The 15,192-nt window shown below is 38.8% G+C and overlaps 1 protein-coding gene across 1 annotated transcript in view; it reads left to right on the top strand.

Annotated features, from left to right (window-relative positions):
• Window positions 1-15,192, top strand: part of cenpi (centromere protein I) — a 121,072-nt gene that overhangs the window by 94,206 nt on the left and 11,674 nt on the right. The window contains exons 14-17 of the mRNA XM_043704738.1: window positions 1,316-1,425; window positions 3,461-3,596; window positions 6,947-7,071; window positions 13,466-13,514. Coding sequence (XP_043560673.1) covers window positions 1,316-1,425; window positions 3,461-3,596; window positions 6,947-7,071; window positions 13,466-13,514 — 420 coding nt within the window. The remainder of the gene's footprint in view (window positions 1-1,315; window positions 1,426-3,460; window positions 3,597-6,946; window positions 7,072-13,465; window positions 13,515-15,192) is intronic.

Here is a 15,192-nt window from a genome sequence, read left to right as displayed (position 1 = left end):
TCAAAATAAACATTAAATTGAGGTTTGTTTTGCCTTTTTTCTGGACTGAGAAATAAAAGCTTATAAATTAAGCCATGCGTTTAACAAATTCAGTAATTTTGTCTCCTGGCCATATGGGGCACTTTACTGTGTGCTTCAGTTGCTTTGTTTGACTATGTACAACTGATTGCAACTCAATGCTGTTAATTTAGTTATTTTATGGAGGTTGAAACGGGCATTTTTAGCATTGGCACGGATATGCGATTGGAAGTTCATCTTTTGGTCAAATGTAACACCAGGGTTATGAACAGTCTGGTTTAGTTTCAGACAATTGCCAGGAAGAGAGATGTAGTTAGCAAGGGGCTAGAGATGATAGTGGGGATTATAAATAATAGCTTCAGTATTCGTAATGTGTAATTGGAAGGTATTTCTACAAATTCTGTACTGGATTTCAGAAAAAGAATATGATAATGGAGTAGTTGGCTAGAGGAGTTACATGAAGGTAGAGATGTAGGGATGACGACAGGTTTGTGAATTCCGAGAGAGGGTATGTTACATTTTGACAGGGATAGAATCGCTGAGAATGAGAATCATGTTGGTCATTGGCTGAAGTTAAGTAAGAAAATATCTATTGTGGCGTTAGTTGGGAAGGACTTGAATTGAGATGAAATGTTGAGGAATAAATGACAGAAATTGGGAGGGGGGTGAAGTTGGCTGTGGTGTGATTTCATAATAGGTGCTAAACTGACAAAGTGACTGAATAAAAATCATGGAAGATATAACCAGATGAAAAGTTAGGATAAAGGGGTCAATGCACTAAGCTTTTGATATACATATTGAAGAATATTGCATTATAGATTGCAAAAGCTTGCTGACAAGTGAATGGACATTCTGCAGGGATATGTGTAGAGGGTTGAGAGTTGATCCACTGGCAGAGTCTGCAGAATCAGCAGTGGAGAGGAGTGAGTTGGGCAGGAAGGAGATTAATGATACTAATTCCCAGCAAAGATGCTGGGTGGCTGTTCAGCAAGAGCCACCTGGGGGACTTGGGGAAAGAGTATCTGAGAAAAGAAAAATGAAAGGAGTTTAGATGGGTAAGTAGAAAAGACATCTTTTAATAAGAACATAACAGAGAATGATGAGCTGAAGACTGAAGCAGCCAAAGTGGACTTAAGGAAAGCTGAGGTTTCAGAGGCCTCATTATGTAAAAGTTAGGAAAAACACAATAAAAGCCATGAAAATAGATAGCAATTTTTAGGATTTCTTTTTAAATATATACACTTTCAGCAGGTTAGTCAATGACTGTGCTAATCTTCCTTGTATTATTTCTCCACAGTGCAGCGTAATTGAGAGTCTCACCAGCCTATTGATGAAATGGCTAACCTGGCATTGTGTGTGTGTAGCTGATTTGGACAGAGATATTCCCAATGTTTTAGAAAGTCCACAGTGAGTATCTAATAATACAGGACATTTCCACAAAACTAGTTGACAACCTGGCCCTATGCTTATAGATTAACTTCAAAGTAGTTTTGCATTGGATTTCCTCAAATTATAAACATCCATGCTAATTGGATAATTGTTGGAAAAGTTAACTGGAGCCATCCTGACTTAATTTTCTGTTGACTGATCTCAGGCAGGGCAGCAGAAAGCTTGTAATTGATCACAGTACATCCAGATTCTTCTTCTTGAGTTCTCTGCCTGAGAGCAGGTCTGAGCTGAAAATGTGTTGCTGGAACAGCGCAGCAGGTCAGGCAGCATCCAGGGAACAGGAGAATCGACGTTTCGGGCATAAGCCCTTCTTCAGGAGCAGGTCTGACTTAGTGCTGCAATCTCCCCCATGGATTAGACAAGGAGGAAGGTCTCAAGTCCATTCCTGCTGAAACATTGATTAAACCCTGTATTGTTAGCACCAATGTGATTCTCCCTGGTCATTAAGCCAACTGGCAACTTGAGGATTGAGCTGCTGTGCCATAAAATTTCACATGCAAGTTCTGACTGGATAGTCATGGCAGAGCTACAATTTATTTCCATCATATCATTGACCAGGAACCTCTCCCTGTCTCGTGTCTGTGTTCAAAGGATTTACAAGTTAACACTGAACCTTCTTTGTCAAGTTTAGAACACAACTTCTTTAGCCATAAAGTCAGTACTGGATTGGAACTTGAACCCCGAGCCCCTGACTCAGGGGAAAGGATACAGGGCACAGCAGTCTGCACTACATGATCTCCACACCTACATTAGAGAGGGGAAAGAAACAATTGTTTTTTCATTTTAATTGCTATCCAGCAGCTTTCTAAAACTTCATTGAATGGACATTAGCTGAAGGTATATTGTGGCTTTGCTGCAAGATCTTTTGACTGAATGTTCTGTCATCTATCAAAGCCAAAGCTCAACATGAAAAGGCATGGATAGGATAAATAGACAAGGTGTTTACCCTAGGGTTGGGAGTCCAAAACTAGAGGGCATAGGTTAAAGGTGAGGGGGGAAAGATTTGAAAGGGACCTAAGGGACAACGTTTTTCATGCCGAGGGTGGTGCATGTTTGGAATCAGTGGTCAGAGGAAGTGGGCAATTACAACATTTAAAAGGCATCTGGGTGGGTATATGAATAGAAAGTGGTAAGAGGGATATGGGCCAAATGCTGGCAAATGGGACTAGATTAATTTAGGATATCTGGTCGGCATGGAGGAGTTGGAATTAAGGATCTGTTTCCATGCTACGCATCTATGTGACTCTATAATAGTCTAGGAAAGAGAAAACCATTAGTTAAACCAGACAGTTGAAGTATTTTCATGGAAAAGGTGGTTAAACATTTTAAGTAGAGGCTGGTCCAAGGTGCGATTGAGTGAACATTTCAGTGGAATTAATTTTGCACTCCAAGCAGGCAGACAAAATAGGCCAAGTGCTACCAGCTATATTGTAAGCTGCTTTACGTCTGTGATTTAGCAGTAAGGCAGTGATTATTTTTTTTTGTCATATATAAGCTGAGGTATTTTGAGCTATGTACAGGGTTTACAAAATTGTTTGCTCGCATTTCAATTACTGTGCATTCACAAAGTTTTAATCTTTAATGTTCTGTTTTCCTAGATTCTCCAAGTCATCATTATTTCTCTTATGACACCACCTGAATTAGTAATTCTGTGGCTGAGAGAATAAAAGCACACCTGTTTCTGGAAGTTGTTTCAAATTATTTCTAGATTCTATACGATCTTTCCTTAAAATTAACCCTGCCCTATTGGAGAACTTATTTTCATTCACTTGCAAGGCTAAGATTGTGAAATGATCATATTCATTCTTAACTGTTTCGTTGCCTGCCTGCTTTGTGATATTGAGCTCAGTAAACTTATACTCAAACGATCTATACTTACCAAAGAATGTTTCAGATCTCTTTCTGTAGCTCTATAACTTGGAGGCTTTAAGATTGTGTGAATGAAAAAACAAGTTGAAGAGAACGTTTCTTTGAAAATTGCTTGTGCTTTCAGGAATGTTTCTCTTTCTGGATTGGTGAATTCAGTTTCTGAACTTGTGGAATTTACTGCAAGAATTTCAGTCGTAGCACTTCAGATGGAGGCCTACAGCAGTCTGCTGTTGCATTTCATTCTCAATTTCTATGAGACGGTAAGAGAGGTTGATTCATGCTTAGAAAACTATTTTTTGGCTGTTAGATTATTAATGAAATGCAATTTAAGAGGCATGCAATTTGGAATTTGAATCCTTTCCCCTTCCTCCACACCTGTAAAGTCTGATATATATTCAAGATTGACTTTTTAAAAATTTGTACGTGGGCTGTTGCTGGCTGGGCCAGTACTTATTGACCATTGCTAATTGCCCTGAAGAAGATGGTGGTGAACTGCCCTCATCAGTTGCAGCAGTTCTAGGGAGTAGGCACACCCACAATGCTGAAGGGAGAATTTTGATCCAGTGATGTAGAAGGAATAGTGATATGGATCCAAGTCCGGTCGGTGTGAGATATTGCTATATTATGCAAATATATTCAAATTTTTGCTGTTTTTTAAAAGAATAACATTGTCCTTTTACGGATGTTGTCAATATGTTTCATCCTTGCCATGTTTGCTTGATTATTCAAAGTAATTTCTAGTGCTAAAAATCATTTATTGGCATCCTGAATTGCCACTTCGTGGTGAGCTCCCTTTAAATACCTGAAATTTGCATAGCATAGATATACCCACAGTGCTGTTAGGGAATTACAGGATTTTGATCTGACAACATTGAAGGAATGATGATATAGTTCCATGTCAGGATAATGAGTGGTTTGGAAAGGAACTTGCAGGTGGTGGCATTTGCTGCCTTTATCCTTATAGGTAGTAGAGGTTGTGAGTTTGGAAGGTGTTGAAAGAGTCTAGGTGTGCATCTTGTAGGTGGTACATGGTGCTAAACACTGTTCATTATGCCTGGAGGATTAAGATGTTTTATGGAGTTCCAATCAAGTGGGCATCTTTCTCCTGATGATGTAGTTTTTAAGTGTGATTGGAGCTGTACTCTTTTGGACAAGTGAAGAGTATTCCATCACACTCCTGACTTGAGCACCGTGGATAGTCGACAGGTTCTGGGGAGTTGAGAGATGAGTTTGTCACTTTACTCATGCTTTTGTAACCACAGTATTTATATGGCTTGCCGAGCTCAGTTTCTAGTCAATGGCAACCCTCAGGATGTTGACTGTAGGAAATTCAACAATAACAATGCTTTGAATGTCAGGTGGTGAGGTGATTCCCTGCCACTTGTGTGGCATCTATGTTATGCACCACATATCAGCACAAGCCTGAATGTTGTCCAGGTCTTGTGCAATGTGGACACCATCTGCTTCAGTGTATGAGGAGCCATGCATACCAGTGAACATTGCAAAGTGTTCAGCGAACATCCTTGTGTCTGACCTTCTGATGGAAGGTAGATCATGCTTAAAGAAGTTGAAGAATATTGGGCCTTGGACACCATCTTGAGGAACTCCCACAGTGATGTACCATTACTGAGATGATTAAATCTGTTTTCTACTTTGTGCACTTTTGTTATGATCTCGCTAACCAATATACTTAATTTAAATTATAGCACACCTCATTTAACTTTGAAAAGGAATTAAATAAGTACTTGAAGGGAAATAAATTATGGCTTTCTGTCAAAAGGTTAGGGGTTAGAATTAATTGCTTAGGTCCACCAACTGGTACTATCTCGAGTGTCTTAATATTTAATGAGAAATTCAAATACTCAGTGACTTGATCAAAAGAACCACGGTGCAAGATGTGAAATTTTTAAACAAAAAAAACTTTGCTTAAGTGAGGCTTTGCTTCTAATGTAACGCTACAGTGTGCCATGACTTACAGTATTAATCCAGTTCCTCTTGACTACTTAGTTCTACTAAAGCATCTTACACGCTACTTGAAGTTTTATTCACTTCCTTTTTTGGAACCAAATCAAATATGCTGTGCTACAGCTTTCCATGATTCATTTGAATTTCTCTTCATTGCTCTAGCTATTCTCCCGAAGTATGACATTTCATGGGGTTTTTACCTTTAGTCTTTGGCTCAGTGACCTTCCAGTTTTCTTCAACCTCCTGTTACACTGAACATCTTGGCTCAAGCTTGGGCCCTACTGCACTTGTCCTTAGTGACTTCAGCATCAGGGATACCCCTGGCTTCTGTTGACCAGACTTTGGGCAAATTCAAATTGTTCTCCTTTGGTTTACTTCCAGGCTAACTAGGATATACATCCTATCAATGGGCCATTTAGCCTAATTTCTGCTCCAATGTCTTATGGGTGGATGCATTACTCCTTTCCAGTTGGCAGCCGCAAAAACATATAATTTATTCCACAAATAGCTTCCCCTATTCAGTTCTCCAGGCAACAAAAAAATGCCTTATTCTGTCTCCAAGTACAAATGTTAATTGGCTATCTCTGACTGCAGGAGAAAGTGAGGTCTGCAGATGCTGGAGATCAGAGCTGAAAATGTGTTGCTGGAAAAGCGCAGCAGGTCAGGCAGCATCCAAGGAACAGGAGAATCGACGTTTCGGGCATAAGCCCTTTTTTTAATCTCTGACTGCAATTGCTTTTCACCTTAGGAACAAACAGCAGATTTCAGCATAACAATCTGATACTGATACCATCTGTATTGGCTTCAAGAGACCCAAAATCTTTCCATTGTGGTCACAGCACAGCTGTAATTGCCCTCAGATGTAAATATCAGTCACCTCCCTCTTGGTAACACAACTTGAGTTTCCCCTTTGATCTTTACTAATTACCACACAGATCTTCTTGGTTGGTCAGATTCCTACACAGGTTACGTGATTACTTTTGATTGCTCTAAATTTAAAGGTTCAGACCCAAACTATAATCCTCTTGCAAATCAAAAAATGCAGTTCTCCAGCATTATGATATGAACATGATCTTTGAAAGACAAGCTATATATGTTCAATGGGCCAAATTACTACTACTCATGTTCTCTTTTAACTGCATGGTTCTGCAGTAATCTGAAACATACCTCTCTTGAAACAAAGTGTGTAAAATCAATATTCATTTAAGTGTACAGACACTGTCACACTGCAATGCTCTATGGAGCTGGTGTCAGAAGAATAAGAGTTCAGGGGTGTACAGCTGACAAAGGTTAATAAGGTAGGAGATGGACTTGAGTTCAATGAGAATATAGGTGGCTGAGGTTCTGAGAGTTAGTGTAGATCAGTTAAAATAGGAAATGACGTTTGGGAGTGGGTTGGGATAGAATTTTGGAAGAAGAGAATGGATCAGCTGATGTTTATGGAGGTGTGCAAAATAAATTGTTGGTGTAGTCATGAAAGGCATACATTAATTATTACTTAACTAACTTATCATTTATTTTTAACTGTGCTGATGCTCTTCAAAGCTATCACTTATGCTTTGCTTATGGACAATCCTGATACCACTGTTTATTATCATAATAATATTTCTAGTTGCTTTGTGATTTTATGTAATTTCATCCTCAGGTATCTGATATGTATTTGAAATACAGTCTGCCCCTGGTGATTTTGCCACCTGCTGGTATAATTTATCCAGCACTACTGAGTTTGGAATCGGTGAGTCTGAATCAGCTGTGTCACATTATGTACAGGTGAGTATTTCATCTCCTAAGGCGCATCTTATTGACATAGAATACCTTTACAAACTGAAGCACTTAAATACATTTGATATGTTAAATCATGAGAATGAAAAGTACCCATTTTTGAATTATTTGAAGCAGAAATGTTCTTTAGTCTTCAGATACTAATGGGGCCATCTTCAAATTAACCAATGCTGTTTCTTACTCTTATGTAATTTCTGTCACTATATATATTCCTGATGACAGTTGAGGATTTGTGGGTTGCTGGAGAAATGTGCTGTTACTAATACTATTTGTTCATTTATTAGGAATAATGGGTGTGTGTGTTAAATAATATTGAATCTCCCTTAGTGACTGATTTCAGAAACTAGGATGTTACAAGCATTGAAGTCATAGAATTGTACAATATCGAAAGAGGCCCCTTGGCACTTCGTGCTTATACTGGTCAGCAAGCACCTGTGTTCTTGAGTCCAATTTTCCAACACTTAGCCATAGCCTTGTATTTAGGTATTCATCTAAACACTTCTCAAAAGTTGTGATTGTTCCAATCATACCACCCTTTCAGACAGTGAGTTCCAGATATCGACCATTCTCTGAAAAAAATTCTTCTTTGAATTCCCCTATAAATCAGTTGCACTTTATTTAAATCTATGGCCCCTAGTTATTGACCACCCCCACCCCGAACAGTTACTGGTCAGATGTGCTATATTCATGTCTGGATCATTAATGTACATTTCAAACAGCAAGTGATCCAGTAGCAAACCATGCAGTACACCACTGCAGTCAGGTTCACAGGTCACAAAAGTAACCTTTGACCATCACCCTCTGCCTCATTTCACTAAGCCAAGTTTGGATCCAACTTACCAAATTGCTCTGAATCCCATGAGCTCTTATCTTCACCAATTTCATACTTTAAATTCACTGGCATTAGTTCCCTGATTCGTCATGACCATGCTTCTTAAATAATAGTACCACATTAGTTGTCCTCCGTTCATGTGGCACTTCTGTGCCAAGACAGGATTAGTAAATAATGTTTGGATTTTTGCAATTTCCCCACTTGTCTCCAAAAACCACCTCCCTTGCCTCCCACAAACAGCCTGAAATGCATCTCATCTGAGCCTAGCAACTAATCCAATGTTAAGCCTTATAAAATCATAAACACTATATCTGTCTCAACTGTAATTTGTTCAAGTATATCACGAATCTCTCATGGATTTCTACACCTGCATCATCCTTTTCTGTAATGAGTATAGATGCGAAATATTCATTTAAAACCTCATCTAAGTCTTTTGGCTTTATTCACAGTTTGCTTTTTTGGTTCCTAATGGGCCCTACTATTTTCCTGGTTATCCTCTTAATGTACTGATTAAATGCCTTTGGATTTGTTTTTTATTTTACCATTAGGATTTTTTCATACCATCTCTTTGCTTTCCTAATTTTTTTTAAGGCCACCCTTTATCTTTAGACCATCTGATATTGTAAACAACTGAAAACAAGCTTCCCAATTTCATCCTGCACAATCCTTGACATCCAGGGGTCTGTACTTATTGATCCACTTTTCACCTTGATTGGAGCTTTCACTATTTCATTTTGAAAGAGTCCCATTTCTTGGAATTAGACTTTCCTACAAGTAGTTGCTTCCAGTCCAATTTGGCCAATTCCAGTCTTGTCACATTAAAGTAGACCATCTCCCAATACAATTTTTTTATTTCTAGTCCATCTTTGTCCTTTTAACAATCTTAAGCCTTACTGACTTAAGGTCACTATCACTAAAACACTCTCCCACTGGCTTTGTTCTCTAAAATTAGGTACAGCACTTGAACTTCTTTCCACATGCTGCTTTAAAAAGGTCTCCTGGATACATTTTTTAAGAATTCTATCCTCTCTAAGCCTTCCATGTTTTGCTTATTCCATTAGTATTGAATAAGTTGAAATCCCCTATTGTTACCCTACTAATTTTACACCTCTATGAAAGATACCTACTTGACAGCAATAATGTCATATCACCATGTGTATTTCAGCATCTTCAGCTGATCTGCTTGCTTCTTTGACTCATTACTCTTAAAATAAGTGCCATCCAAACTTGCTGTGTTCCTTATGCCTTAATGTTTTAAATTCATTCACGGAATGTGGGCATCGCCAGCCTTTATCGCCCTTCCCTCATCACCTAAATAGCAGTAAAGAGTCCAACACATTGCTGGGGGTCTGGTGTCACAGGTAAACCAGACCAGGAAAGGACAACAGTTTCTTTCTCTAAAGGGCAATTGTGTATCAGATGCGTTTCTTCAATATTCGACAACAGTTTCACGATCATCATTAGACTACAAATTCTAAGTCTGCCATGGTGGGATTCAAGCCCAGGTTCCCGGAACATTACCTGGATTGCTGGATTAACAGTCCAGTGATAGTACCACAAGGTCATCATTCCCCCCTTAACAATACGTGCTCTATCTGCAAGATTGACTTAGGCTTTCTGTGTATCACTCCCTGTTGCATCTCCATTCCTTATCCCACTCCTTTGCCAAATTAATTTACCCCCATGAAGATGAGCAAACCACAAGGATGTTGGCTGTTTTAAGGTTCAGCTGCAAGCTGTCAATTTGTACAAATGCCACCTTCTCCAGAAGCACCCAGTGATCCAGAAATCTAAAGCCCTCCTTCCTGCACCAGCACATCAGCTATACATTCTTCTACTCTAATAACCGACACCAACATTCATTAGTACATGGAACCAGGAATAACCCAGAGATTACAAATTTAAGATGCTGCTTTTCAATCTGCCACCTAGGTCCCTAAATGCATGTTACAGGATCCCATCTCTTTTTATGCATGTTGTTGATATTAATATGAACCACAATCTCTAGCTGTTTGTCCTTCAGAATGCTCTACAGCCTTTCAGTGACCTCTTGATTCTGGCCCAAGAAAGGGAACATACAATCTGGGAGTCATGTTTGCAGCGCTCTGGACTCCTCATTACTAGGTGTCCTTCCACTGTTGCTCTTCTCTTCTTTCTGCTTGCCCCAGTACTGTTGGGCTCTGGCTGCATTTCCCATAGGAACTGTCACACTGGAATTTTCTAGTACAGAAAAGTTGTTTTGTTGTTTGAGGTGCACTTTAGCGCTTTCCAGAATACGTGGTTGCCTCCCTTCAAGCTGGTGGTCACCCATTCCTTCTCTGAATGCTCTTCCTTATGTTCTGGGTGACCACATGTAAAAATATGGTAACCATGTAATTCAGTTTTGTTGATATACTTCAGTGTCTGCAGATATGCTAATTCAGATTGCCACTATATGATATGTTACTTATCATATAGCGCAAGCTATGCAACACACGAGACTGAGCTCCCTTTAAATGTTTCTTAACCAAAATTTATGTCTAAATGGAAAATTTAATTTCTTTTACTATAAATTGTAAACTGAATAAACATTTTTCTCACCCCAACAAATCAGGCCCCTCTCCTGTTCTGTAGTCACAAAGTTACATCTCAGTAATCTGATGTCAAGTGGAAAAAGACACTACATATAGCACTGGTCAGCCATTCCGCCTAAAATGGTGTCTAATTTGAACTCTAATTTGGGTTGAATAAACCAATTCCAGTGTGGGTAATTATTAAGAAGTTGAATTGTCTTTTGGCCTGTGTATTGGAGAAAAAAATACAAGTCCCATTTTGTCATTCAGTGCCATTTGCTTGAAATGTGTATGAAAGGCTCTTTTTGTGCAGTGATGGTGTCTTTACCTCTGGACCAGAAGGTCCAAATTCAAGTCCCACCTACTGTCTAAACAGAGATTTGAAAATATCCTGAAATATATATGATTTACTGGCCAGGTTGGTGCTCAGCTGAACCAAATTTTACTGATTCACGCTTATTAGAATTAAGAGTAATTCCTATGGCAGCAGTCTGAGTGGTGATTATGCAGCTTGATTTATAATGAGACCTGTCAGAATGGTTCTGAAGAAAGATCCTTGACCATCGAAACTGTTTCTTTCTCCATACATATTGCAAGGCCTGCTGAGTAGTTCCAACATTGTCTGCTTTTGTTTGAATGTAACAGCCTGGTTTTTACTTCTAAAGATTTAATTGATTGAAGTCTTTAGCAATAGTGTCCCATGCTTCCTTTTAGATTTCATAATTCTTAACTGCTTTGCTTTCTTTCTTACTCCCTATTTTGTTTTTGTGGACTTTATTGGCTGTTTCCTTTGAAATTAATTTACTTCCTAGTCTTTTTTTTTCATAGCATTGTGAGACTGATTGTAATTTTCGGCCATACCTTTTACTTTTGCACTCTCTCCCTTGAATTTCTCAGTTGTTAAGTCCTGTGCTACTTTAACTTTTTGATTCATTTTTTGTGAGCTTTTTGTTCATTTCAAAATCAAGATTTACAAAGTGTAACGTTACAAATGTCTGCCTACCCTTCCCAAAAAAAATCCAGTATTGCAAAAGTGTCTCTTAATTCTCAGCTAACTTTAATGAATTGAAGGGAAATCAAGCCTGTACAAATTGGAATCAAAGACTGATCGGTAGAAATATAATAATCTGATGGATAATATGCTAGACAAATGCTTGGCCTTTCAAGAGGAGATGTTTTGGATATGAGTAATGAGCAGCCAAAACTCCCTAAATGATGACTCCCTGAGTGTTGAGGAATAGGATAGAGCATAAATGAGGTTTATGACAAATGTAAGTTCGATAGTACAAAATTGTATGAAGCTATACATAAAAAGTACAGAGGAAATGCATAAAAAGAAGCACACAGGATAAGCAGACAGTAAAGCAGTAGATTTGTGGCTGGCCTTAGAGGGAACCTAATATCCTATTATGAGCTGATAGACAATAAAAGGTTGCTGGAGGAGTATTGAGCTGATTGGGAACCAAGATGGAGATATATTGAAGGAGGTAGAAGGCATGGATATTGCAATAAATGAGTACTTGATGTTGGTGTTTATTAAGGAAGAGGGCATTGCCAAAGTGAGGTTTCCACCATACTAAATGGGATAAAAACAGTTAAAAGATGAAGAAATAGAAAGTCTAGCAATGCTTATTAGTTACGTTAGCTAATCAAGATGGAGTGCATCATAATTGCCAAAAGAAATTAGGGTATAAATTGTAGAGATGCTGGCTACAACCTTCCTAATCATGCTTTGATTGAGGAGTGGTACCAATAAATTGGAGAACTGCAAGTACTATACCCTTATTCAACAAATGGAAATTGGATAAACATGGCAATTTCACACCAATATGATAATTGTCAATGTTGAAGAACCTTTTAAAAACAATCTTTTTGGAGAAAGTTAATCCTCTACTTGGACAAGCAGAAACTAATAAATGAAATCCAGCGCAACTTTGTTGAATTTTTGATAAGGTCACAGAGGATAGATGAAGGCAATGCCTCAACTCATAAGCTGCCAAAATAATCTTTGTCAACTCCAGCCTTGACTATTTCAATGATCTCATGGCTGAATTTCCACCTGTCTCTAATTTCAATTGATCCAAAACTGCAAATTTCAAACCCTTCCCCATCCCATCCCATTCCATTCCAACCACTCTGCATCAGGATTCTCTTAACCTATTCCCACCGTGCTCTTGGTCTCCCCAATATCTCTGTTTAAATTGCTGATTCCCCTTGTTTTACTTCTTGCATAACTTAGCCTCTCCCTAGCTCTGTAACTTTCTCCAACTGCATACCTCTTTGCTTTAAACCTCACCCCGGAAGCCTTTGTATCAATTGCACAGATATTGACATAATCTCTCTTTAAATGTCATTGGACATAGCTTCTAAACTATGATGTGAAATTTTGTTCCCAAACCACTACACCTCCATATTCTGTGTAATGCCTCTTATTAAAACCCACCTTTTGGACCAAGCGTTTTATCATGTCCCCTGATATCTTTGACTCATTTTTTCTTGATCTGAGTATTTATGAATCTTGGGATGCTTTTCTATGATTAAAGCCTTATATGAAATGCATTTACAGATATAGTAAAACTTAGGTTATTTGGTGTGCACACACTAGTGTTAGTCAATCAAAGACGTAGATAACCTGGTGCAGTTTGTGATGCTAGTAGGAATTTTTTTTAAATGCCATGACAGATACTGCAACTTAGAGGTTTAAAACCTCTTCTACTTTTAACATTTTTCTGAATAAATGCAAGGTAAAATATTTCAACTTTCACTTGGTTCCTTTATAATTACTTCAGAGTAGCAACATCATTATTTTATGTTTTTACAGTGAGCCCTGTATGTTGGAGATTCCACTTGGTGGGAATGTGCAAATTCTACAGTACCTATTTGGTTAATTAAAAGGGTTGCATTTATGGTTTTAACTGATTGCATTGCACTATATTTTGAGATGCAAATATAAATTATGTGAAAAGCAACAGATCTTAATTTTTACACTTTCTTTCAGGTACCGGACAAATCTAACCGCTTTGAAATCCTTGGATTTGAGTACAAATGTAAGGTTCCATTTGAAGTGTCATTGTGAACCGCAATATTGAAAGATAAAAACTGTGTTTGTAATATGATACTGTGGTTGGTTTGATTGTTTTGAAATGTAAAATGACTTCTACTGTTCACTTAGCTCAAGTGAACATCACATCAATGGCATTTGCTGGAGCTTAAAATAGCTTTTAGATCATGCTCAAGGAAGTCTGTCAGTAGTCCTCTGCATGTGAAGCATCTATTCTTAGTTAGTAACTGATGTTTTACATAGTACCTTTTATACAAGTTCTTGAATTTGAATCCAAATAATTCTAGAACATTTTACAAACTGTTAGATCATTATTCATGTAGCTGTAGTCAACATAATTACATCCATAGATGAAAAAAATAAAAAGCATCCATATTCCAGGTTTTGATTTCATGTCCTGACACAGGGCATAAGACCACCTCCTTCATTACAGTTGTATACATTTATTTCTGTGGCTGTCCACATTCTTTTCATCGCAAGTTTCTCAACAATATTAGGTGAATAAATTATAGCAAAATACTAATCAAGAAACCCATCCATTATATTCTCATGCCATTGATATATTTAAGATATATTCAGGACTGCGAAGAAGGTTACCTCAGAGTACAATGGGATCATGATCAGATGGGCCAATGGGCTGAGGAGTGGCAGATGGAGTTTAGTTTATATAAATGTGAGGTGTTGCATTTTGGAAAGGCAAATCAGACCAGGACTTATGCATTTAATGCTAAAGTCCTGGGGACTGTTGCTGAACAAAGAGACCTTGGAGTGCAGGTTTAGAATTCCTTGCAAGTGGTATCGCAGGTAGATAGGATAGTGAAGAAGGCGTTTGGTATGCTTGCCTTTATTGGTCAGAGCATTGAGTATAGGAGTTGGGAGGTCATGTTGCGGCTGCACAGGATATTGGTTAGGCCACTTTTGGAATACCATGTGCGAATACCAGGTCTCCCTCCTGCAGGAAGGATGTTGTGAAACCTGAAAGGGTTCAGAAAAGATTTACAAGGATGTTGCCAGGGTTGGAGGGTTTGAGCTATACAGAGAGGCTGGATAGACTGGGGCTGTTATCCCTGGAGTGGAGGATACATCAGAAGCATCTCGGAACTGACTGCCAGACTACTGCGACCCCTAGGACTCATAACGGCACACAAACCAACAGCCACGCTCAGACAGAAGGACCCCAGAATGAAGGACCCGATACCCAACATGAGCAAGACGAATGTAGTGTACAAAATACCATGCAAGGACTGCACTAAACACTATATAGGACAAACAGGAAGACAGCTAACAATCCGCATACATGAACATCAACTAGCCACGAAACGACAAGACCAGCTATCCTTAGTAGCCACACACGCAGACAACAAGCAACATGAATTCGACAAGGACAACACTACTATCATAGGGCAAGCCAGACAGAGAACAGCCAGGAAATTCCTAGAGGCATGGCATTCATCCACAAACTCCATCAACAAACACATCGACCTGGACCCAATATACCAACCACTACAGCGGACAGCTGAAACTGACAACCGGAAATGGCAGGGACAGACCACTATAAACACCGGAGGAAACAACAAAGAAGCGCTTCGCAGGAGGCTCCCAAGCACTGATGATGTCGCCTAACCAGGGGACGAAACGTTTGCAACAAAAACTTCCAACTCGGC

The sequence above is a fragment of the Chiloscyllium plagiosum genome, chromosome 15, assembly GCF_004010195.1.
Source record: "Chiloscyllium plagiosum isolate BGI_BamShark_2017 chromosome 15, ASM401019v2, whole genome shotgun sequence".
Taxonomy (NCBI): domain Eukaryota; kingdom Metazoa; phylum Chordata; class Chondrichthyes; order Orectolobiformes; family Hemiscylliidae; genus Chiloscyllium; species Chiloscyllium plagiosum.
The sequence above is the reverse complement of the archived record's forward strand: the minus strand, read 5'-3'. Positions and strand labels throughout refer to the sequence as shown.